We start from the raw sequence: 25,481 nt of genomic DNA on the forward strand, positions 1-25,481 counted from the left end.
AAGACCTCCAAGGTTCCTCCCAGCTCTATTCTCATTGAATAGGATTCAGACCTTGATGTTTAGGAAAATAAGAGGCAAACACACAAGTCGAGTTAAAAATAAGGCTCTGTTGGAAGACCTGTTTTTAGAGAGACGTTACGTATACAAAAAGTTCTTTTTCCCCCTGAGATGAATGTAAAGAAGGGCTACAGACTGAAAAGACAAGCGATAAGACAATTCAGCATGTGGTTTTTTTCTTTTTGGGAAGGGCAAAAAGCATTGAATATTCCAGGGGCATCCAACCTGGGCAATTTTGTGGACTCCCAACTCCCAGAATTCCCCAGCCAGCCGTTCTGAGAGTTGGAAGTCCACAAGCCTTAAAAAATTGCCAAGGTTGGACGTTCCGGGATCAAACCAACATAACTTACAAAAACTACGCATTTACAATATTTTTTTTAAAATTGCTCTAAGCAAACAAACCGAATCTGGTCCACAACCAAAATAATATGAAGGTGGCTGCAGCATAAGTGCCGCCTCTTTATTGCAGGAATTAACTTGCCAGTGCGCCAAGATCCGAGGCAGATCTCCGACATCTAAACCAAGTATTCCTATCAAGTACTATTTTCTCCGCCAAGAGGCAGCCTTGTTTGGAAAAGCGGCCCAATTGGGAGGGCGGATCTGAAGCTGGAGTGCAGGAAATTTCAGTGACAACGTATTACATCCCAGCTGTGATGGCGAGCTCATGGCACGCATGACAGAGGTGGTGTGCATGCATGTGCTGGCCAGCTTGACTTCAAGTTTCTGGCGCATGTGAAAACCAGCTGGCTGGTGAGCATGCGTGTGCTGGAAATCTGTGCATGCAAGCGCACAGGCCAGCTGGTCTTCAGGTTTCCGGCGCTTCGGCACACGCAAGCACACTGGCCAGCTTGGCTTTGGTACTCTGGTGCACACATGCACGCACAGGTGTGTTCTGTTTTGACCACTTGTTTTCAAAAAGGTTTGCCCTCACTGCATTACAGTATCTTTTCAGAGAGGGAAGAAAAGTGCGTCTAGTTAAAAGAGCTGAAATTTATACACCCGGCCACGTGGATAAGGCACTTTCCCCCCTGCTCCTTGCGAGGTTTATTTCATTGTATTTACCAGGAGAGAAAATAAGAAAGCTGTTTTGTTTTGGGGGTGGGAGGGAAATGGGGCGAAGTCAGGGGAATGATTGTGTAAATCGCGCATAACTGAGCAGGACAGCCTGAAAGTGTTTCATTCAAAGGATTTTCGTAGCTGATACATTAAGAAGAACTGTTCATAACTCTGGCACTTAAGAGATGGAAATTCGAATTAGAGGAGCTGATAAAAGAGAACAGCCTACAGGAAAATATATATATAGGATTTTACGGTCAGAAAATTCACTTACATCTCTTAGAATTTTCATAGGCAAAATCCAGGGAAGCTTTTCTTTGCCTCAGAAAATAGAAATTGGCAAAAGGGACCAAGGCTCACTAGATGCTTTTCTGAATGTGCTGCTAGGGCACTTCACGAGATTTAAATGGTTAAAATAACAATTCATTTAAATTAATTAAATCAGAGGCACAGCAGCTGAACCCCCAAAGTTGCTGCCCTCTTTGCTTTGGATCGGAGCCGATTGTACACAGTGCGGCCTCATCAAAAACGGAAAAACTAAAACAATCGATGTGATCTTTCCCCCCCCCCCCCAAGATTGGGGTAATATGTTCTTGGGACCACTGAAGGTCCAACCTGAGATGCCATCGTGAAACTTCTGCCTGGAGCCCCAAATCTTTAAAAACGTCATATATATATTTTTAGGGATGGGCGTCATAATAGGTGCCGCCGGGGGACCATTCAAAACGGCCATGTGCAAAGGGTCACAGACATTTTGATCCCTCAGGATTCCTAGACAGGGCAGGCTTTGTGAGCATTACTTCTCCGCAATGCTAAATCCCCATCAGTCTGTTCAGGAAGAGGAATTCTCCCCTGATTCTGCGGAAGCAGATCAGGCCGGAAATGGGGCTGGGGGCTTCCTGCTTCAGGGTCACAGCCCAGACAGTCTTTTCCCCCACACCCCCAAAAAACTCTGACCTTCAGCTTCTGTGTTCCTAGCTGTGGTCCACGGGAGGGTCAAGGCACATTGGTCCGAAGATTACAAGCCGAAGCTTCGTGGAATGAGAAATGAGGTATGTTGATCACACTCTTCTACCAACAATGTTCCTACCCTGCAGGGTTGTGGGAGACTTGGCCACAGGGGCACGGCCGCCTTCGCTTAGTCCCGCAAGGGGGAGGGGTGGGGCGCTGTGAGCAACAGAGCAGGAGAGAAGAGCTGAGGGAAAGGCCTCCTTTCTTCTGGGGACACGAAGCCGGGGCCCTCCTCCGGCCTGGGCGTCATTTGTAAAGGGCCATCTTCTTGCTCTGGTACATGTACATGTAGGCGTCGCAAAAGAGGCGCTTGGTGACTCCTTCCATGTCACGCGGCTGCTCCATGGCCAAGGAGGACACGGGCATCTCCAGGTATTTGGCCACCTCCGGGCACAGCGTCACCGTGGGAATGTTGTAGCCGTTCTCGTCACCTGAGTGGAGGAGAGAGGGCGGATTGGAGGGTCAGGCGTTTTGCCCTGCCTACTGAATGGGGGGGGAACCACTTTCCAGAGATCACCCCAAAGGACTCAGGCACCCCCAGCATTTGGAGCCCAAGCCCCCCAAGGAAGCAGAAACCGTGACCCAGACAGGCACCTTTGGTTTAGTGGTGAACACCCCTGGGCTAGCAAGCCACAGGTTGGGAATTCTAATCCTACCGTAGGCATACAAGCCAGCTGAGTGACTGTGGCCCAATCACTGGGAGACACCTTAACTATCAAAGCCCGACAGGGACTTTAGGCCAATTACCAGAAGACGGTGAGTTCTAGTCCCGCCTTAGGCATGGAAGCTGGTTGGGTGATTCTTTCTCTCAGGCCAACCCACCTCATAGGATTGTTGCTATGGGGAAAATTGGTGTGTATGTAGGGGGAAATATTAAATATGTTTGCTGTTTTGCGTTACTTACAAATAAAGGCAGGGAATGAATGAATGAATGAATGAATGAATGAATGAATGAATGAATGAATGAATGAACGAACGGCTCACCGTGTCGGTCTGCCATGCTGTCGAAGAACATCCAGTTCTCTTTCTCCGGCCCATATTTCACGAAGGACACGTAGTGGCTGGTCTCAATGCAGAGAACGGCAAACAGCTCCAGTTTCTCGCGTGGCACCCGCACCCTGTCCCGGCTGCCGTCCCAAGCGAATTCGTTGGGAACACGCAGCTTGGTCATCAGATGGCCTCTTCGCTGATAATGGGAGTGAGCCTGAAAGTGAGCAAGGGGGGAAACTGGTCAGGTTTCCCCACCATCCAGTCAAGAGCTGAAGAAGCTTCCTGGAGGAGAAGCGAAATGTCTTCAGAGAAAACCCAGAAAGTCCGGTTGCCTCTTGTGACTTCACTGGGCCCCGAAGAAACTGAAGCTGAAATGTGGTTGATTTATCTTAACAAGACAACCCTCCAACATCTGTCTTCAAATCAACCACAAAACAATTGCAAGAAAGGAAGATGAAGACGGCCTTCGCGGTTCCCACACTAGAATATTATCAAGAATAATCTCAAACATGCAGAACAAGATGCTGCCGTATCCTCTTTTAAAAAAATATCTGTAAAGTACTCTACTAGTAATATTAAACCTGCAGTTAAATATATTAAAAAGATGTGTGTTTAACTCTGCACCATGTAGAGATTGCAACGGCCTCTGTTCATTTCAGGACTGCAGAATTTGGCAAGGAATGTTTAAACCAGGATTTCTAACATTGGCAACTTTAAGATTGGTGGATTTTGACGCCCTAAATTATGTCACCTTTGGCCAAATCAACTCCACCAAGCAATGGAAGACCAACTTCACAAGGGTTTGTTGGGGATTTAAGAGCTGCAGTAACACAGTGGTTAGAGTGCAGTACTGCAGGCTACTTCTGCTGATCAAATCTCACCAAGCTCAAGGTTGACTCAGCCTCCTTTCCTTCCGAGGTGGGTAAAATGAGGACCCAGATTGTTGGGGGCACGAGGCTGACTCTGGAAACAACTTAAGCGAGGGAGGGCTGTAAAGGAGTATATAAGTCTAAGTGCTATTGCTACTTTCCTTCCTTCCTTCCTTCCTTCCTTCCTGTTGACTCAGCCTCCCTTCCTTCCGAGGTGGGGAAAATGAGGACCCATATTATTGGGGTTACAAGGCTGATTCTGGAAACAACTTAAGGGAGGGCTGTAAAGGAGTATATAAGTCTAAGTGCTATTGCTACTTTCCTTCCTTCCTTCCTTCCTTCCTTCCTTCCTTCCTTCCTTCCTCCCTCCCTCTCTCCCTCCCTTCCTGTTGACTCATCCTTCCGCCCTTCCGAGGTGGGGACAATGAGGACCCATATTGCTGGGGGCAAGAGGCTGGCTCTGTAAACCGCTTACAGAGGGCTGTAAAAGCACTATGAAGCGATAAATAAATCTAAGTGCAATTGCTAAGTGCTATTTAGTACAAACAAATGCGACCTGAATGTCCGAATGGCCCGGATCCTCCGCAACATTCCTCAAAGCAAAAAAATAAATAAACCACACACCTGACTGCAACACGAGTCGCAAAACTGCTTCAGCCCCGTCCCAGCAAACATCTTGTCTTTGAAGCAGGAGGAGCATTCCTGAGTGGCGATATCTCCGCACACGAAACACTCCCGGGGACCTGAAGTGTGAATGCAACAATCAGCCTCTGGAACTTTCTCCCGTTCCTTGCAATTCACAAGAGACGAGGCAGACCCCAGGAACCCAGAGGCCTCTTGGATGCCCCAGCCAGGAGCAAAGCATTGCACTGGCCCAAAGCCTAAATCCTAAATTCCTCGCAGAAATCTCTCTGGGTCAGTGAAAAAGGGAGGCCTCAGAGAATTTCCTTTCAAACCAGAGGCGTGCCAAGTCTCCAGTCCTCATCGTGGCAACCATTCTCATGATACGGAATATTATTTTTTTATTAGTTTATAATATAAAATACAAAAATATCAAAGAAAATAGTAGGAAAACAGGGGAGGGAAAAGGGGAGGAAAGGGAAAAGTATAGGGAGAGGAGGAAAAAGAAAGGAAAACGAAGGAAAGGGAAAAAGTACAAAACTTGAAGGACACTTTGATTCCCATAATGGATGAAAGGCTGCAAAAGTTGATAGAGTTAGCAGAAATTGACTGCTATGATTTAAAGGGGGGGAAAAAACACAATTATTTTTGTTTCTATTTGGAAACCACTTCTGGGCTTTGTGCTTGTGGGAAAAAATGAAACTTTAATTTTGGGCTTTACTGATTAGATAGATTTGTTGTTATAGAAATGATTAGTTTATATCATTATGTGAAAGGTTTGATGCTTTCGTCTGTCTGTCTGTCTGTCTGTCTATATCTATCTATCTATCTATCTATCTATCTATCTATCTATCTATCTATCTATCATCTATCTATCTATCTATCTATCTATCTATCATCTATCTACGTATCTTAGATAATTTACATAGTCGCCTACTGGCTTACAGCAACTCTAGGTGGCTTACAAGGTACAATGTGGAAAAAAATAAAATAAATAATAACAGCACCCCCCACCCCAGTTATCTTATTTCACTGCCCCAAAGGGAGTTCAGAAATCAACGCAACCGTTGTAATGAAGATTTCTGCACAGGGAGCTCCTGTTTCCTGAACCCTGTGCATGTTTCATGACCCATGGATACCGGACATTTATGACCCAATTCCGAAGTTCCACACCTTCCCTCTTCAGTCATGTGACTGGATTTCAGGGGCTCGGGCAACCACCCAGCTTGCAGCTGGGGCCTTACTCCTAGTGGCTAGACACCTGTGTGTCTAACCTTGGCAACTTTTAAGAATTCCGGGAGTTGGAAGTCTTATTGTTCCCAAGATTGGGCATTTCTCCTTCCAACTCCCTTCTCCTTCCCATATAAACCTTGTTAACTCTCAGGAATCTTTTTTTCTGCTATGCATTCAGTGTGTGGTTAATACAAGAAGTCCTTGACTTACAACAATTCATTTAAAGTTACATCATCACTGAAAAAAATGACATGACTATTCGTTCTTGCAACCATTACAGCATCCCCATGGTCACATGATCAAAGTTCAGACACGGCAACTGGTTCCTATTTATGATGGTTGCCGTGTCCCAGGATCACGTGATTCCCCTTTTGCGACCTTCTGACTAGCAAAGTCAATGGGGAAGCCGGATTCACTTGGCCCCCGGGTGACTAACTTATCAACTGCAGTGATTCGCTTAACAACTGTGGCAAGGAAAGGGGTAACACGGGGCAGAACCCACTTAAGAAATGTCTCATTTAACAACAGAAATGTTGGGGTCAATTGTGGTCGTAAGTCGAGGGCTACCTGTATATCGATAGATAAATGTTTTAGTGTCACTTTTGCATTTTTGGATTCTGCTGCTGCTATTGTATTATTATTGTTATCTTGGGATGGTGAGGTTGTTCGATGGGTGGCATTCCTTCTACCCAAAGCAGGGGCATCGGAATTTCAGAATTTAATGTGTGCCATTGTGTAGACCGGAAAATGACAAGGAAGGTGAGCTTAGCTTATCCTCGGCTTCACGCTGTGTGATGGCATCACTTCCAGAAAACGGTGAGGTGGCTTATGGAGCATTTTATGCCTCCCCTGTTCGAGGACTTACTGTCCAGCAGGAGGTCGGTGATATCCAGCTCCAAGGAAGGGATGATTTTGCTGAACATTTTGTATTCCTTCCCAAAACGAGGCATTTGGAGAATAAAGCAGGACGGGATCTGGAGGGGAGAAACGCAACGGTGATGACCCGGGACCAGGCACAAAGGCCACAGCGGAGACTTCAAACTCCGCTCTAATGCTCCAACTTTCCCCCCCAAACGCTCCTTCGGTTTTGGCAAGTCTCAGAGCAAAGCACATGCACGCATGCACGCACGCACAGCAGCCTCTGGTTGGGAGCTTTCCAGCAAAGCAAAGGAAGAGGGAAATGAATCCACCAAGCAGGGAGAAGGCAAAGCAGTCTGTACCCTCACCCCAAACTCCACAAAAGCAGCCTTTGTTCCCAACCAATGCCCCTCCCCATAGCATCTCCTTAAATCTCAGCCCCAGGTGTGCCTTGGGAAGAGGGGCGGGGCGCTCTCCTCCTGAGTCCTTGGGTCGGCCTGACGGGTCCTCCACCAATTTTGCAGGAACCATGCTGCTTGGGGAGGTGGAAGAGGAGGAGGAGGAGGACTCCATGGTAGTGGGTCTGGGTACTTGAGAGACCGCCTACTGCCGATCACCTCCACACGACCCATCAGATCTCATCGTTTAGGCCTCCTCCGAGTTCCATCTGCTGGCCAATGCCGACTGGCCACCACGCAGAGGAGAGCCTTCTCGGTGGTAGCTCCGACCCAATGGAACGATCTCCCCGAGGAGATTTGTACCCTCACCACCCTTCAGACCTTCCGCACAGCCCTTAGAATCTGGCTATCCCGTCAGGCCTGGGGCTAAAGATTGTAACCCGCCCGAATGGTATGAATGTTGCGTTTTAATCATGTATTGTCTTATATGTAAAAGTTTGTCTTTTCCCCCTCTTGGATTGTGAGCCGCCCTGAGTCCCCCCAGGGAAAAGGGCGGCATACAAATAAACAATCTGAATCTGAATCTGACTCACCTCCACCAGCTTGAGGTCCGAGGTGAGGAAGGAATGCTCTACCAGCTGCTGAACGTTGGGCACCACCAAACTCTCCTGCTTGTCCATGAATATCTGGTAACAGTAACACTCCTGTTCTTTCAACCTTCCGGACCTGAAATCAGAAGCGCCCTGCTGAGCCACTGACTCCGGCCCGACCCCGAAAAAGGAACCAACGGGAAGTTGGAAGCTTCAACTACGCAGAGATAAGTCGCAGCCAGCAGACACTTTCCTTTTTCAACCGAGAAGTGCCAGCCATGGTGGGAGGGCAACCTGGAGAAGATGCTCCCTCCCTCCTGAGCAGGGGTGGGTTCCTACTGGCGTTGCTACCGGTTCGCTTTGGGCACGGACGTGCCCTGCGTGCACATGCACAGTTCGATGTAAATTAGCAATAGCAGTTAGACTTATATACCGCTTCATAGGGCTTTCAGCCCTCTCTAAGCGGTTTACAGAGTCAGCATATCGCCCCCAACAACAATCCGGGTCGTCATTTCACCCACCTCGGAAGGATGGAAGGCTGAGTCAACCTTAAGCCGGTGAGATTTGAACCGCTGAACTGCAGATAACAGTCAGCTGAAGTGGCCTGCAGTACTGCACCCTAACCACTGCGCCACCTTGGCTCTTTTATTCTGCGCATGCGCGAAGAACAAGAAAAAGTAGTTAAAAACATGCCAGCAATGGCAGCAGGAACCGGTTCGGGGGCGTGGCCATCCTGGGCCGCTGCCGGTTCTGCGATCCAGGCAGAATTACCGCTACCGGCTCATCCAAACCAGTGCGAACTGGTAGGAACCCACCTCTGCCCCTGAGCCAGCGTGGGGTTTATCTACCCCACCTCTTTCCAAAATCGAAGGCGGGGAAACCTGAACTTTCAGGTTTCAGCTTATTTATCCGCTCCTTGAGATTTCAAGTTACCACCACCAATAGGTCACCCTGGAAAAATCAGAAGATTAATTCCCAGGTGTCTGTGGAGACTCTCTGTCCTCCAGGTCATGGTTGTCCCAAGAGGCAAATGGACTTTCTGGTTTTTCTTCTCATCCAAGAAGCTGAGGTGGCGCAGTGGTTAAATGCAGCACTGCAGGCTACTTCAGCTGACTGCAGTTCTGCACTTCGGCTGTTCAAATCTCACCGGCTCAGGGTTGACTCAGCCTTCCATCCTTCCAAGGTGGGTAAAATGAGGACCCGGATTGTTGTTGGGGGCAATATGCTGACTCTGTAAACCGCTTAGAGAGGGCTGGAAGCCCTAGGAAGCGGTATATAAGTCTAACTGCTATTGCTATTGCTAAGCTTCTTCCGCTCTGACTGGATGACCGGGGACATTTTCAAAAAAAAACCCCAAGAAAGTCCAGTTGCCTCCTGAAAAAAACACCTTTGGGACAACCATGACAACTGAAAACGTTTGCCATCGCCACACTAGACCGTATCTCAAAGGTCACGGAGCCCCTTCCAACGCTATTCCTCCCCCCCCCCTTCACGACAGCCCAAGTGAGGATGGAAGGGTGGCGCCAGAAACTTACTGCAGTTTCAAGAGTGGCTCCAGTCCAAGAATGCGATGCATGATCAGATTCAGAAACTCTTCGGGGTCTGAAAGAGCAGAGGGCACCCCAGGTCAGATGCAGGACCATATGACACCCCTCACTTCCTCCCCCCCCACGGAGAACAATCGCTGCTGCAGACACAAGCACAAATCCTTCTCCGAATAAGCACTCGCCCCACAGAATCTCCCTTATGCTCTGCTGGCCAGGTAAGATCGCCCAGTGGTGATTTAATCACAAAAGAAAGGCTGAATAAGAGAGTTGGTGGTCTTCTACTCCAACCCCCTGCTCGGGCAGGAGACCCTCTGTCATTCCAGACAAATGGGTGTCCAATCTCTTCTTGAAAGCCTCCAGGGATGGAGCCTTTCAGCATGGGAATCCACTCGGTAATCTCTACTTCCGGCTCCGTCCCTCCAATAGAAATCACAGCCAGCAATCCTGGGAATCCTTCATTTCCCCAATCTTGAAATCAGAATCTCGCAATTTTAAATCGAGAGAGAGAGAGAAAAGCACCTTTTTCCGAAGTAGCAAAACTGGAAGACTGTCCCTTTTCGGTCAGCTGATACCGAAGATCCATCATGCTTTTGGCAGCGACAAAGCCATTCCTGTTTAAGACCAGGCAAAAAGGGACATCTCAAGACACACCCGAAAACTAGATTGTTGGGGACCCCGTTCTGCACCGGGGTCTCCAAAGTCCCAGTTCTTTGCTTTCTGAGCCTACAGAACTGACTACAAAATTGGGCTCAATTTATCCTGCTTTCAAAAGGTGAAGGAAAAGAAAGATGCAGCTACGTCATGGCTTCAGTTCAGGCCACTCAAACCCATGCCAGGCCTGGTCCAACTGCTACAGATAGTTCTCGACTTACGACCACCGTAATGGAGCCTGGAATTCCAGTTGTGTATTGTGACGGTCATAAATCAAGACACACAAGTGGCTGATCCAATTTTATGACCTATTTTGCACTATTTTTGTCCCAATTGGTGTGTTTGGCTAGAAACTGGAAGTAAATACCTGTTTTTAGCCAAAAAATACAGGCAGTCTTATTTAGTGACCGTTACAACAGTGCTGAAAAAGTGACTTATGACCATTTTTCATGCTTGTGACTGTTGCAGCATTCCCCTGGTTGCATGACCAAAATCCAGGCAACTGACTTACATTTATGACAGTCGCAGCATCCTGGGGTGTGACCTTCTGACAAGCAAAGTCAACGGGGAAGACAAGTTCACACCCAACAACCGTGCTACTAACTGAACAACTGCAGTGATTCACTTAACAGCTGTGGCAAGAAAGGGTTGTAAAATGGGGCAAAACTGACTTTAAAAATGTCTCGCTTAGCAACATAAATGTTGGGCTCGATTGTGATCCTAAGTTGAGGACTACCTGTAATAAAATAATAGAGCTGGAAGGGAGCCTGGAGGTCTTCTAGTCCAACCCCCTGCCTAGGCAGGAAACCCTATACCGTTCCAGACAAATGGCTATCCAACATCTTCTTAAAAACTTCCAGTGTTGGAGCATTCACAACTTCTGGAGGCAACTTCTGTTCCACTGATTAATTATTCTCACTGTCAGGAAATTTCTCCTTAGTTCTAAGTTGCTTCTCTCCTTGATTAGTTTCCACCCATTGCTTCTTGTCCTACCCTCAGGTGCTTTGGAGAATAGATTGAGCCCCTCTTCTTTGGGACAGCCCCTCAAATATTGGAAGATTCCTATCACGTTTCTCCTAGTTCTTTTCTTTTTAACTTTTACAGAATACAGAGTTGGAAGGGACCTTGGAGGTCTTCTAGTCCAACCCCCTGCCCAAGAAGTAGACCCTTTACCATTTTAAACTAATGGCTGTCCGGTCTCTTCTTGAAAACTTCCAGTGATGGAGCACCCACAACTTCTGGAGACAAGCTGGTCCACTGATTACTTGTTCTCCTTGTCAGGAAATTTCTCCTTAGTTCTAAGTTGCTTCTGTCCTTGATTAGTTTCCATCCATTGCTTCTTGCCCTACCCCTCTGGTGCTTTGGAGAATAGCTTGACTCCCTCCTCTTTGAGGCAGCCCCTCAAATGCTGGAAGACTGCTATCATGTCACCCCCAGCCATTCTTTTCTCTAGACCAGACATACCCAATTCCTGCAACCGTTTTTCACACGTTTGAGCCTCCAGTCCCCTGTCCATCAGTGGGTTTCTGAAACAATTGATCAGAGGACCCAGAGAACCACTTACTGCCTCAGAGGGTTGACGATCTTGTCCCGGAGGATCTCTTGAATGCGCCCATCAGCGGGCAGAGAGGGCTTATATAGCATGGAATCCAGGACCGAGGTGCAGGAGAAGAGGCTGTGGCGAGAGAGGATGTGCCAGTCAGTCCCAACGCATCGGGGTGGAGGACAGAGAGATTTAGAGAGAACGAGACAAGAGGGGAGGGAAAGCAAGGATATCAACAAGCAGTGTTCCAAAGGCGGTGCCTTCACCTGCAGGGTGAAGGAAGCTCGGTAGGGCTGCCAACCTGAATAGGGCAGCGTCCATGTAGCAGGAGTTACAGTGGCCTTGGATCCCTCTCATCCGCCCTCGGAGGACACTCACAGCTACCTCGTCTCTCAGGGGTGGGGAGTTGCTCTGAACAGACAGACTGTCCACATCACCTGAAACAGAGGATTCTCTACTTTAATAATGAGGATGATAATGAGGAGGAGGAGGGGAGGAGGAGGAGGAGGAGGAGGAGGAGGAGGAGGAGGAGGAGGAGGAGGAGGAGGAGGAGTAAGTTGTTCTTGAAAATGAGCAAGTCAAGATCCTATGGGACTTTCGGATTCAAACAGACAGACCTCTGGCCAACAACACACCTTACATTGCTATTACAGAAAAGAAAAAAAAATGGTTCATTGATATTGCAACATCAGGTGATGCATGGAGACACACAGGGAGAAAAAAATAATGAAATATCGCAATCTGCAAACTGAAATCGAGCGATTGTGGAGGAAGAAATCAGTGGTTGTAATAATAGTAACAGGAGCCCTTGGAGCCATTCCCAAAAGGCTGCCTAGGTGCAAGGAAATTTTGAACCTATCAGACCTTTGCAAAAAACTACCTTATTCAGAACTGCCTATATGCTCAGACATTACCTTAACGGCTCTTAGGTGCTTGGTTAGGACCTGGACTCTTAAGTTTTTATCAGTCTCAGACTGGGAATCGAATTGAAGATTAAATCTTAAATAATAATTCAGTGACAAAATCCTCACCGGTCAATTGCCAGCAGCTCCTGCGATGAGACCTTGAACTTCATCAGACAATAGCAATAGCAGTAGACTTATATACCGCTTCATGGGGCTTTCAGCCCTAAGTGGTTTACAGAGTCAGCATATCGCCCCCAACAACAATCCGGGTCCTCATTTCACCCCCCTCGGAAGGATGGAAGGCTGAGTCAACCTTGAGCCGGTGAGATTAGAACCGCTGAACTGCAGATAACAGTCAGCTGAAGTGGCCTGCAGTGCTGCACTCTAACCACTGCGCCACCTCGGCTCTGCTCATCTCAGGTCTTTTGGAAGGGACCAAAAAACACCAAATCGAGTCTAAACATCTGGCTGATTGTGCGACAAACCTTTCTAGTCCCACCTTAAGCATGAAATCTAGCTGGGCGACTTTGGGTCAATCGCCAGGAGACGGTGAGTTTTAGCTCTGCGTTAAGCATGAAAGCTGGGTGATTTGGGGCCAGTCCCCCTCTCTCAGCCTAACCCACCTCATAGGGCTGTTGTCGAGAGGGAACAGGAGCAAGAAGCAGTGCGAGGTAAGTTTGTTGCCTTGAATTACTTACAAATAAATATATAAACTCATTTTCTTGCCCTGACCAAGGGTTCAAAATGATGCCCGTTGAGGATTCTAGGGACTCAACATGCAGCCGCTGCAGGGGAGGGACTTACTGAATTCAGAAGGCTCCTGGAACAGCCGCTGGTTTCCCTGGAAACGTGAATCTGGTTGGCACGACTCCAGACGCACAAAAAGGGCCCGATGGGGAGGGCAGCTAAAGTAGCGCACACCTTGAAACTCCCCGTCGGAAAGACCGTTATTCTCTTCATCCTGCCAGGGAGGATAACAGGTCCCTATTACAGGTAGTCCTCGACTTGCGACCACAATTGTGCCCAAAATTTATGTTGCTAAGCAGGACATTTGTTTAGTGAGTTTTCCCCCTCGTTTACGACCTTTCTTGCCACAGTGGTTATGTTAATTACGGCAGTTGTTAAGTTAGTAACACATTTGTTAAGTGAGCCTGGCTTCCTCATTAACTTTCCGTGTCAGAAGGTCACAAAAGGGGATTGCGTGACCCCCGGGACACCGCGACTGTCAGGAATCTGACTCAATTGCCAAATGTTCCAAACTTTGATGACGTGACCATGGGGATGCCGCAACAGTCGCGTGAGAAATGGTCACTTACTTCCGTGCTGTTCAACCTTTGAATGGTTAGTAAACGAAGTATTTTTTAAGTTGTAAGATTACCTGTATTTGATCATTTCAATCATTATCAATTACTGAATAATCGCTAAGAGTTTTTTACACACTTATATAATTGTATACATAGATATGTATAATATATTATGTAGGGTTGCCTTGTGGCATCCTCTTGTCCAGGAGGACATTATTTATTGTGCCTTGAGTCTGAGAGTCACCCTGTCTGTCTGTCTAAACACACACACTTATATATAGTAAATAGTGTGTGTATATATATATGTGTGTATTTTTTTTAATTTGTGCTGATAAATAAATAAAGGGAGACTAGTATAGATCTATTTCAAGCTATTTAGCTCTCATCAGCTAGCCATACCCTTGCTGGGATTCGAACCTGTGCTGTATTGCTTCTTAGGCAAACGTCTTAGCCATTAAGCCACAGGTCTCCTCCTTATCAGCTGAAGCCAGGGAAGAAGGTATATATTTAGTGTCACAACCCCTGGTAAGCCCCAATTATGGGAGGAAGCTAACTGCTTCCATTATCTGTCAATCATCTCGTCACAAGAGTCCATCATGACAGAAACCCAATATTTTTACTGTTGCCTTTGTTATATTTGTGTTTTTTTTAATTTATTTGTGCTGATAAATAAATAAAGGGAGACTAGTATAGATCTATTTCAAGCTATTTAGCTCTCATCAGCTAGCCATTATTTATTTATCAGCACAAATAAAAAAAATAAAAAACACAAATATAACAAAAGGCAACAGTAAAAATATTGGGTTTCTGTCGTGATGGACTCTTGTGACGAGCCGATGGACAGATGATGGAAGAAGTTAGCTTCCTCCCATAATTGGGGCTTACCAGGGGTTGTGACTCTAAATATATATATGTGTATGTATACGCACACAGAGACATATATTATATGTATTGAGTGTACGTACAGTATAGACATGTATTACTCTCTCTCTCTCTCCACACACACAAACAGCACAATAAATAATGGAAGCTCCCTCACTATCACCTCCTGGGCAAGAGGAAGCCCCAAGGCAAGACACATACCCCCCTCCCAAAGCTTTGGGCCAACTCTTCCCACTGTGACCTTTGATCAGGAGGCTTCAAATGCCTGCTGGCTCCGGAAAGGTCCACGGGGAGAGGGAGCAGCCATCCATTCCATCTCCAGAGGCTGAGCAGCTGCTGGGGATGAAGGCAGTTTCTATCCTGCAGGCACCTGCAGGTCTAGCTTTGTGCTCTGGGTCCTGATCAGGCTACAAGCTGAAAAGTTCACATCAAAGAGAGAGGGGGGGGAGGGACGGAGGGAGGGAGGGAGAGGGGGGGGCGCAGGAGGGACACAGTACAAAGGATGGGTGATGGGTGCTTACCAACTCAATTCCAGCCACCCTTCGCGGGGTATTAGGGAGGGAGCCGATCCAACGGATCGTCCCCGTGACAGCCCGTCCCTTGTCTAGGTTGATCTGCACCATAGAGTTGACTCCCAGAGAGCCGGCCTTCTCTTCCAAATTCTCTGAACTTTCGCTTCTCTTACGCTTGAAGTATTCCTGGAGCCCAGAATCCGGGTCTGTATCAAAGACAGAAAAACGAGGCCTGTCTGTTTATTTCTGCTGAGCCCTTTCAGTCTGATCTGATGACCTTTTTGCTTTCCTCGTTGCTAAAGGCCCAGGTAAGAACAGGTGTGACATCCTGCTCTTCTATATTTGACTTCAGGTAGTCGTCCCCCTTAGACACAATCGAGCCCCAAATTTATCTTGTTAAGTGAGGCACTGGCTAAGTGAGTATTGCCTCATTTTACAACCTTTCTTGCCTCGGTTGTTAAATGAATAACCATGGTTGATAAGTTGGTCGCATGGTTGCTAAGGGAATTCAGCTTTCCCATTGATTTTGCTTGTCCGAAGGTCGGAAAAGGTCATGGATCGCCTGACCTTGGGGCACAGCAATGGTCGTAAGTATGAGTCAGTTGCCGAGCATCTGATTTATTGATCATGGGGATGCTGCAAGAGTCATAAGTGTGAAATATGGTCGTAAGTCACTATTTTCAGTGCTGCTGTAACTTCGAACAGTCACTAAACAAATGGTTGTAACTTGAGGACTACTTTTGTACTTGTTTTTCAGTCCCCCTCCAAAATCAGGACAATAAAAACTCCAGGCTGTCCAAAAAGCCATTTACCTAAGGAGAGCAGTTCGTCCTTCACCACCGAATCCAGAGGGATCTCTCGGAAAACATCTGCTGAGCCCTCTTCCTCCTAAAAAAGAAGGAAAACTTAAGAGGATTTTAAGACCTAAATGTGAGGGATGGGTGTGGATGGAGTGAGTCTCCTCCTTTCTTCCCACATATAACAGGTGTTGGAATTCAATCAATCAGGAGAGAGCCAGAAGGGACCCTGGAGGTCTTCTAGTCCAACCCCCTGCTCAAGCAGGAGACCCTGTGCCATTTCAATCAGAATAGAGGTGGATTCTACAAAAGCATCCTTCACCCGCCCAGAGTCTTCTGAACCGCAAGATGAGAAACACATTTGATAAATAGTTCATTTTGATGTCCCAAATGTGTTTTTTTTTTCCAATCCTACCTTTCCTCCTATCTTTCACAATGACTGTTTTGTTCTATTTCTTTCTGCTCTTAAGAAGGCATCTGTCTGCATCTGCCCCGTGTTCTTTGTCATCTTTTTTTACATGCCTTGGACAGCATGGAATCCCAAGAGCTTTCTCTCCAGGTGAGCAAACCACTTCGTTTGCTGTTTTTGGTATGTGGCTCCAGATCGGTTCTACACCAATTCTTTCTCTTATGATCTCATTCCTGATTTTATCTTTCCTAGTCACTCCAGCAGCATTCCTCAAAGATCTCCTTTCCATGGTGACTTAACTTTTGTTTATGTTTTATTGTAAGCGTCCATGCTTGGCACAGGTAGCGTATGTTCCCTGAAGAGGCACTGGACTCCCACAAGCGAATTAGTTTCCAATTTCCTTCTACCTTCCTCAAAGCAAATATTACAAGCTTTTACAAAACTTTATTTCCCGTCTAAGAAGCAAAGAAACAAATGGGTTTAAAAGAGGGGAGGTTTTCTGAAAGAGAGCACTGTGTCACATTTCTCTCTCAAAATAAGGTCATTATTGCTTGTAACTGTTCCCAGAGCTATCTGGTTATCCAGGTGAGTCACAAAATGCATAATCAGAAAGAATCATACGGACCCCAACCTCCTACAATGCAGCCAGCTCAGTGTGTTTGTATGTGTGTGTGTGTGTGTGTGTGTGTGTGTGTGTGTGTGTTTAGAGGATTTATATGGCCATCACTCACTCTCAGTGACTCTGGGTAGCTTACAAACAATCAGGACAACACCCCCAAATTGTGTTAGGACTACAGGTCCCTCAATTCTCAGCAACCCAGCGAATACAGAAGAGGCTGTTTTACATCGCTGCAACCTATCACAAAGGGTGATATGATAGCAGCCTGCCAATACTTGAGGGACTGCCACAGAGAAGAGGGAGTCGGTCACCTTATTATTCAAAGCACTTGAGGGCAGGACAAGAAGTAAAGGGTGGGAGATAATTAAAGAGAGATCCTACCTAGAACTAAGGAGAAACTTCCTGACAGTGAGAAACACCAACTAGTGGAACAGCTTGCCTTTTGGAAATTGTGGGTGCTCCATCACTCGAGGTTTTCATGAAGAGACTGGACAGCCATTTGTCTGATATGGTATAGGATCTCCTGCTTGAGGAGGGGGGCTGTTCTAGAAGACCTCCAAGGTCCGTTCCAATCCTATTATTGTAGGAGGTGACCAGGCCAAGGGAGGGAGGGAGGGATCAAACACATCATCAGTTTAGAGTCTCTTCATGCCCACAAGAGATCTAAGTCCAGCCCTCCTTGAATTTTGTTGACTATTATCTACTACCAATTTGCCTTGGATTCTTGTTTAGAGGTAGCATGAAATAAACTTCTATTAATTTTGGACCTAACTTTACCTCCCAATTCTTGCACCTGACAATTATTCTATGTTTTAAGTTCTAAGGCTGATGAAGCAGCTTTCCAGAGCTTCAAACAGAGACTTTGCTTATTCTGATGCTCTACAATATTCAGTCATTAAGTATTTGACTGGGGAAGCAAGATTAGCTCAGCCAAGTTGCCCATTTAGAATGTCATTCTACTTCCCCAGTTAAAAGCTGCCACGGGACCATCTAAGCTGCTGCCCCATCCTTTAAAATGGAAGTATCAACATTTGGACCTTCTCTCTGTCCAATGCAGAGTTGGAGTGTTGTTGTGGGGGAAAGAGAAAGAGAGAGGGGTATTAGGTATGTTTATCGTCTTGAATTATTCATGAAAATAACAAAGGTAGGATAGAAATAAGTGGCATTTTTTATGGAGATTCTCAATCATCCACGTCATGGTTGTCCCAAAAATGGTTTTCAAAAGGCAACTGGACTTTGTTTTTCTTTTAAGATTAAGTGTGGTTGTTTATTTGCAGATGTTTCATTACCCAAGTAGGTAACATCATCAATGCTGGTGAGCGTGGGGGTTTCCTCTGTTTACAGTAGCCTCTCCTGGCAATGTTGGTGGGGATATGGTTTTCTACTTGGTAATTCCTTGATAAAGCTATTGTTTTCTGCTAGAATTGTCTCTCTGGTATCAATCCCTGCTTATCTGGAAGTTGGTTGCTGGAGAGGATGTGTTCTGGTCCTTCTCAGCTTTTTCTTCGTCCCTTTTGAATGGTGTGTAAATAAGGTTTATTTCTGTGGGTCTACTGATGGTTGATTTGTCAGCATGCCAAACTTCCAGGAATTCCTTAGGAACAACCAAGGAGAAAACCGTATCTCAGCATACCCCCCCTCCCCACCAAGACTGGTGGGTGGGCTACTGTCTTCAAATATAGAGCAAACCCCCACACCAAGGATTCCGAAACCAAGGTGAGCTTGAAATCAAAGGAGCTGCCTTGAGCACTGAGAATACATCATTTTGGGAAACCAAAAGCTAAATCACAGACTGAATTAATTGCTGACATTTTTCTGTGGAGTCCTTGGTCTCTGAGCTTGATTATGCTTGCAGACATTTCCCCAAAGGCGCTTTTCCAAAAGGAAACTGGACTTATTTGTTTATTTCTTCTTCTTTGAAGACATTTCGTTTCTCATGCAAGAACTGCAGAACTGAATTGAAGAAGCTTCTTGGATGAGAAGCAAAATGTTTTCAAAAAGAAAAAGAAAAGCCCAGTTGCCCTTTGAAAAGCACTTTTGAGACGAGAGGGGGGGAAAGCAAATAAAACCGACACGTTTCAGGAATTCATTTTCTCTTTGAGACCTCCTTACCGGACATACTTTCACCATCCACTCGTTCCCCTTCTGATACACTTCCAGGACTATCCCTCGTGTGAAGGCATCGTCTAAATAAAAGCCAACGGGGTCGCCCATTTTCACTGGCACAATTCCATCAGGTCGCTGCCTTTTCTCCTCCACCTGGTCGGTCTCTAACGCTGGCAGAAACTGCAGCTTGTTGAACGGCAGGAAAAGGCCGCACTTGGGTTTACACTTGAAGTATTCTGCCCCATGGTAGGTGCCAGCACAGAGGCCTCTGCCTTCACCATCACCCTGGAGAAGTAACCGACAGAGGTCATGACTGAGGGGTCTCCACAGCACAGCCTTAGCCCAGGGGTGCCCAACCTTAGCAGCTGTAAGATTTGTGGGCTTCAACTCCCAGAATTCCCCAGCCTATCCACAGGATATCTAGTTAGGGTTAAAGCAAGTCAACACTCTTTCCCCAAGGGGATAATATCTCTTAGATTTGGGGCAGAGGTTCAATTTTTCTGAGTGCATTGCACTAATTCGGTATTTCACTAAACAAATTGTTGTAAGTCGAGGACTATCTCTATTTTAAATTTCCATCCTTCCAAAACGGAAAAATTTTCTATTCATGCTTAAGTTAAAAACTCACCACATAACCTGATGATCAGGAAACAGGTCTGCATACAACAGGTGTAAACTGACTACATGTAGTCCTCCACTTACAACCACAATTGAGGTCAACATTTTTGTTGTTAAGTGAGACATTTGTTAAGTGAGTTTTGCCCCATGTTACGATTTTACTTGCCATAGTTGTTAAGTGAATCCCTGCATTTGATAAGTTAGTCACACGGTTGTTAAGTGAATTTAGCTTCCCCGTTGACCTTGTGGGTCAGAAGGTCACAAAAGGGAATCATGTGACCGTGGGACACTGCAACCATCATAAGTATGAGTCAGTTGCCAAGCAGGTAAATTTTGATCCCATGACCATGGGGAAGTTGCAAAGGTCCTAACTGTGAAAAACGATCCTAAGTCACATTTTTCGGTGCCACGCTGTAACTTTGAAAGGTCACTAAACGGACTGTCGTATGTCGAGCTCTACCTGTACTACGTCTCAGTCTGTCACCAAAATAATAGCCCTTTTTAAAATCCGTCTTACCTGCAATTCCACTCCAAAGTAAATTGGATGGATCCCTGATGGTAAAGGGCTCGTATGAAGTTTCCCAATGTAGCGGATGGTAGCGGGGAAAAACTGATCATCCAGATCAACCAGGACCTGCTGACCTTGTTCAGCCATCATGGCGGCATCTAGAACCTGCCTGTCTAGAAAACAGTTCAAGCGTTCCTGAGCGTTGTTGATGGCCAGAAGGAAGTCAGCCATCTTCTCATTCACTGGCTGCAGGCTTTCCACGTCCACAGTAGCCACGGAACCATCCTGTTCCATGATAAAGCGCCACAAGCGAGTAGACATTCTGCTAATGTGCTGCAGGTATATCTGTTCTCTCAGATAACACATGCTCCCTGCGTGGAAAAGCTTGCTGCCATAATGGTAGTTTTCAGTCAAGATATAATACATATTTCTGTCCAATTCTGCAGGCTGGTAAGCCGAGTGTGTGACGGGGGTGTCCATCATGATTTTTTCCGTCCTAAAATAAACAAATTTAAGATCAGTCTCTGACCAAGTTTATTTTTTTTTCAGATACAAAAATAGCCTCATCCAAATATATACCGAAACTGAAACTGCTAGAGAAGATAAGCCAGCATGTGCGACCCTGATCTCTAAGGATCAGATATTTATTTAGAGCGAGGACGATGAAATTCATTTGAAAGCCATCCAAAGAATCTTCTCAGAACGATGGTGCCACAGAAATCTTGTAGGACCTGTTTTCATGGCATGGTAGAGATGTCCCAAAGTTTACAGCTCAGCTAGATTTGCTATGCAATATAGTTATACCCGGAACAACAATGGAAGGAGCATAGTGGCATTCTCTACAGCAGAGATGTCAACATCCAAGCAATTTGGGGGACATGCAGACAACAATATGTATGTATACAGGTAGTCCTTGACTTATAACAGTTCATTTAGTGACCATTCAAAATTACAATGCCCTAAAAAAGTGACATGACTATTTCTCACAATTAAAAATGTTGCTGTATCCCCATAATTATGTGATTAAATCTCAGATGCTTGGCAACTGACTCATATTTATTGACAGGTGCAACATCCCAGGGGCATGTGATTGCCTATTGTGTGTGTGGGGGGGGGAAGGGGGAGAATGTGAGGGACAGGGGGAGGGGTAGAATGAAAGGGAGGGAGGGAGAGTGGGGAGAACAGGAGGGAGGGGGAGAGAGTAGGGAGAGAAGAACAGGAGGGAGGGAGAGGGGAGAATGAGAGGGAGGGATGATAGAGGGGGGAGAGGGAAGAACGAGGGAAGGGAAGGAGGAGAATGGGAGGGAGGAAGGGAGGAGGGGGAGGGAGAAGGAGGGGAGAAGGAGAGGAAGAGGGATGGAGGGAGAGCGATGGGGAGGGAGAGAGAATGAGAGGGAGAGAGGGAGAGAGGGGGGAGAACATGAGGGAGGAAAGGAGAGAGGGGAGAACCGGAGGGAGAGTGGAGGGAGAAGGGAGGGGGAGAAGGAGAGGAGGGATGGAGGGAGAGAGAAGGGGAGGGAGGGGGAGAGAACGAGAGGGGGGAGAGGAAGGGGAGAAGGAGAATGGGAGGCAGAGGGAGGGAGACCGGGAGGGAGGTGGAGGGAGAAGGGAGGAAGAGAAGGGGAAGAGGAGGGACGGAGGGAGAGAGAAGGGGGAGGGAGGGGGAGAGAACGAGAGGGGGGAGAGAGAGGAGAGGAGAATGGGAGGCAGAGAGGGAGGGAGAAGGGAAAGAGAGAAGGGGAAGAGGAGGGATGGAGGGAGAGGAGGGGGGAGGGAGGGGGAGAGAACGAGAGGGGGGAGAGGGGGAGAGGAGAATAGAAGGGAGGGAGGGAGAAAAGCAAAATGAAAAAGCATCTTTAGGACTTAGGGAAAGATGTTCATTATTGAGATGTGTTTCTTTCAGAAGACCAGATTTGTGCAAGCTTTGGGATTTCCTAATACTAAATGAAAGTGAAAGCTGAACGTTCAAGAAGCAGGGCGGGAAGACTATCCTGTTGACGCTTTTGGATTTAGGTGTTGAAGAAGACTCCGGAGAAGACCACCATGGGCAGACAAGAAAACAAACCACCCCCAACTGAAGAGAGTCTCCATAGCCCAGGGTTGATCATCGGCCTCCTTGGTGCTCTCTAAGCTCGGTTGTTTTCTTCCAGATCTTTCATTACCCAGCTAGGTATCATCATCAGGGCTTAGGGACAAATCATTCGGATGGAAAGTCTACTTCAGTGTTTCTCAACCTTGGCAACTTGAAGATGTCTGGACTTCAACTCCCAGAATTCCCCAGCCAGCATTCGCTGGCTGGGGAATTCTGGGACTTGAAGTCCAGACATCTTCAAGTTGCCAAGGTTGAGAAACACTGTCCTAACCACTGCTGGGGAATTCTGGGACTTGAAGTCCAGACATCTTCAAGTTACCAAGGTTGAGACACACTGGTCTACTTAACGCCATTGGTAAGGCTAACTTTTAAAGGCATAAGGGTGGTCCTTGACTTAGTGATCGTCTTTTTTTACGGCCTTTTTTCCCACTGCATCATCCCTGTGGACATGTGATTTACATTTGAATGCTTGCCAACTGATCAGTGTCCTGGGCTCGCATGGCCCATTTTTTGCGACCTTCTGACCAGGGAAGCCCATGAAGACAGATTTGCTTAACGACCGCCCTCCTAACTTAAGCACCGCAATGATTCACTTAACAACAGTGGCACGAAAAATCATAAAACGGCTCACTAGCCCAGCCACATCAATCCTGGGCCTTAAATGGTGGCCTTAAGTCGAGGACTGCCCGTATAAATCAACCCATATAGATGATATTATAGGCCTGGCTAGGAGGACGCAGAGGCCGGGCTTGACAGGCAACCAGCCGCCAGTGGCAGCGCAGAACTGGAAGACCCGAAGGACCTGTTTAGCTACGGATCGTGAGGGAGAAAATCTACCTCGGAGGCCGCCGGGAGTCAAAGGCTGCCTGAAGGCGGGTAACCGACGCCGGGAGAGGGGAAATCCACACCGGTCGAGGTTCCCCTCAGCCGCTCCCGGGGCCTTCTCCGCAGCCTTTCGTCGCCAGGTTTCGGCCTTCTCCCAGCGGCGGAAAGGAGCCGGCGGGGCAACGGCAGCTCCGGGGCCGACCCGTCCACAAGACTGGGGGCTCCTCGGCTCCCCTCGGGGATGGGGACGAAGCGAGAGGCCGGCCCGGCTCAGCCCCGCCACCGCTCGGTCGCTCGCTCGCCCGTCGGAAAGAGGAGAAGGCGTTTCTGAGGGAAACTCTGAGGAAACGACGCTCCCCTCAGTCGGCCGGGCGACGGGCATAACGTCATCCGCCGGACGGCCAATCGGCCACCGGAACGACAAACGAGGGCGCCCCCCCCCGCCGAGGGGCTCGCCCAATCAGCGACGGGTTGGAAGGGAGGGGGAAGATGAGGACAGACAGATAGTTTTATTTTCTCTCCCATTTCCCTTGATGGACGCCAAGGCTCGCCCAATCAGCGACGGGATAGAATGGGGACGGGAGCAGAGGGCAGGCGGAGAGCTTTCTTTTCCCACCCATTCCCTTTAATGGACCAATTGGAAGCGCCAGCCGAGGTAGGCGGGGCGGGGAAAACCCCTTCACGTGGCTCAACCCAGGGAATTTCCCCGCGTCGGGAGGGGGAGGGAGGAGGAGACGTCATGGCTCGCTCTCTGCACCCGGAAGTGCCACAAGCGGCCGACTCCAAAGCCCATTATCCGCAGCGGTGGCGGCGGATGGGCACTGTAGTCCGAGGGTTCTGGAGGACGAGGGTGGCAAAGGGATCCCTTACCAGCAGGGGTCTCCAACCTTGGCAACTTTAAGCCTGGCCGGGGGATTATGGGAATTGAAGTCCGCCAGGCTTAAAGTTGCCAAAGTTGGAGACCCCTGCCTTACAGCACCATAAATGAAGGGGGAGCGCCATAGCCTCCCCCATCCCGGTTATTTCCCGCCTTCCCTGAGTATTCCACGACTCTGGGATTTCCTCGTGGTCTCCGTTCCCAAGGCTGACCAAACTCTGCTGTGCTCACCTGGAGGTGCCCTTTCCTTTGGCTCTTTGATGACTAAAGTGGCCAGCTCGTCTCCGGGAAAACCCCTGGATTTCCCGGGGGCATAATTCCCCAAGCCTCCTTTGGTTGGAGACACTTTTGAGTTACCCCTCAATGTAACCCACCACCCGGAGATTTCCTGGTGGTCTCCCATCCAGGGACGACCCAGATCTCCTGGGTGAACTGAGGCGGGTGCCCTCAACCTGCCGGGCTCCGGAGCCCGTTTGAGAGGCAGCTCCTCGCCCGTCCAGCGGTCCGAGGGGCTCCTGCGCCCCCGGGCAGTCCGTCTGGAAGAAGGGGATACGTGTTTCCTTTCCGACGTTGCGGGAGGGGCCTCTTGCGACTCATGGGACGGTCCTGGCCGAACGTCCGATGGCCGAAAGGCGAAGATGCTCCGCTTTCGCTCCTCTGCCGACCCCCCTCCATCAATCAACCGTCCCACGCATCCCCCTCCCCATCGCGGTCCTTAGGAGCGTCCCTCTGCTTCCTAAGGGACCCCCGTGGGCAGCCGCCTCTCCCTCCCACCCCTTTATAAACTCAGACGGGGCAAAGCAATATTGACAGAAAACAGCTTTATTTTCCCCCCCCCCCAAATGCGCAATACGCGTGTCATGTGAATGCAACAAACCGACTCCCCCCCCCATCCCCGCTGCTGCGTGACAACCGGGAATGAACGCCCTCCGAAGCCGCTAAACGGAGCGCTGGGACGGAAGGTCGCTCACTGCCCGTCCGCCCCGTCCGACTTCTCTCCTCCCGCAGGGGGATCATTGGCCCCTCCGTCGGTCTCGCTTGGGCTCCTCTCCACGGTAACCGGGATGGTGCGCTCCAGGCGCGGGACCTGGACGCGGAGCTGCCCGTCCGGGTGGAGGGCGCAGGTGAGGGCTTCCAGGTCGGCGTCGGGGGGCAGCAGCAGCTCCTTGCTCAGCTGGCGGGACTCCCGGCACACGCAGCCCCGCTCGGCCACCTCCGCCTTCTCCTGCTTCCCCAGCACCGTCAGCTTCCTCCCCTCCAGCTTGACCATCAGCTCCTCCGCCGAGAAGCCCTCTACGTCGAGGGCCAGCTGGTGCCAGCTTCGCCCCCGGAGGGAAAGCGGCTGCGTCCGCCCCGTCGAGCCGCATTCGGGCTCCTCCAGCGCCAGAAGCCACAGCCGCTCCCTCTCGTTCAAGTGGTCCGTCAGCTGCCTGAGGAGGCTCGGGGCCCCGCCGACCACCCACCGCTGCGCCTCCCCGTCGGGCTGCCGGCCAAAGCTCGACAGCTGCGGCTCCTGCAGGATGAGCAGCGGCTGCCTCCGCTTGTAGCCCTGGCTCGCCATCGCTCCTCGGCCGGGAACGGGGACCAGCGCTGCCCTCCGCTA

General features: G+C 48.5%; 2 protein-coding genes across 2 annotated transcripts; both read right to left on the reverse strand.

The window, feature by feature from the left end:
- Window positions 1–23,354, reverse strand: LOC106549309 (ubiquitin carboxyl-terminal hydrolase CYLD). The gene is made up of 15 exons (XM_087706618.1): window positions 23,014–23,354; window positions 20,094–20,580; window positions 18,965–19,243; window positions 15,840–15,915; window positions 15,037–15,233; window positions 13,134–13,290; window positions 11,726–11,861; window positions 11,446–11,556; window positions 9,750–9,841; window positions 9,219–9,285; window positions 7,687–7,819; window positions 6,703–6,811; window positions 4,608–4,726; window positions 3,109–3,328; window positions 1–2,555 (listed from the first exon to the last, which is right to left on the reverse strand). Exons 2-15 carry the CDS (start codon window positions 20,565–20,567, stop codon window positions 2,371–2,373), a joined length of 2,355 nt encoding a protein of 784 aa, XP_087562744.1. The 5' UTR covers window positions 20,568–20,580; window positions 23,014–23,354; the 3' UTR covers window positions 1–2,370.
- A 1,385-nt stretch (window positions 23,355–24,739) lies between these two features.
- LOC148049048 (heat shock protein beta-11-like) lies at window positions 24,740–25,481 on the reverse strand. The gene has a single exon (XM_087703805.1). It carries the CDS (start codon window positions 25,437–25,439, stop codon window positions 24,846–24,848), a length of 594 nt encoding a protein of 197 aa, XP_087559931.1. The 5' UTR covers window positions 25,440–25,481; the 3' UTR covers window positions 24,740–24,845.

This window comes from Thamnophis sirtalis, unplaced genomic scaffold, assembly GCF_051295495.1.
Source record: "Thamnophis sirtalis isolate CommonGarterSnake01/CBP01778 unplaced genomic scaffold, rThaSir2_p1.2 scaffold_2, whole genome shotgun sequence".
Lineage (NCBI taxonomy): Eukaryota > Metazoa > Chordata > Lepidosauria > Squamata > Natricidae > Thamnophis > Thamnophis sirtalis.

What these genes read in the sequence shown, in the direction of transcription:
- LOC106549309 (XM_087706618.1), bottom strand. Translation starts at nt 20,567, where the DNA reads ATGATGGACACCCCCGTCACACACTCGGCTTACCAGCCTGCAGAATTG. An exon ending in ATGGACGCTGCCCTATTCAG is followed by an intron (nt 11,557 to 11,725) that starts GTTGGCAGCCCT and finishes CTCTCGCCACAG; the next exon opens with CCTCTTCTCCTGCACCTCGG. An exon ending in CAGCATGGCAGACCGACACG is followed by an intron (nt 2,556 to 3,108) that starts GTGAGCCGTTCG and finishes TCCTCCACTCAG; the next exon opens with GTGACGAGAACGGCTACAAC.
- LOC148049048 (XM_087703805.1), bottom strand. Translation starts at nt 25,439, where the DNA reads ATGGCGAGCCAGGGCTACAAGCGGAGGCAGCCGCTGCTCATCCTGCAG.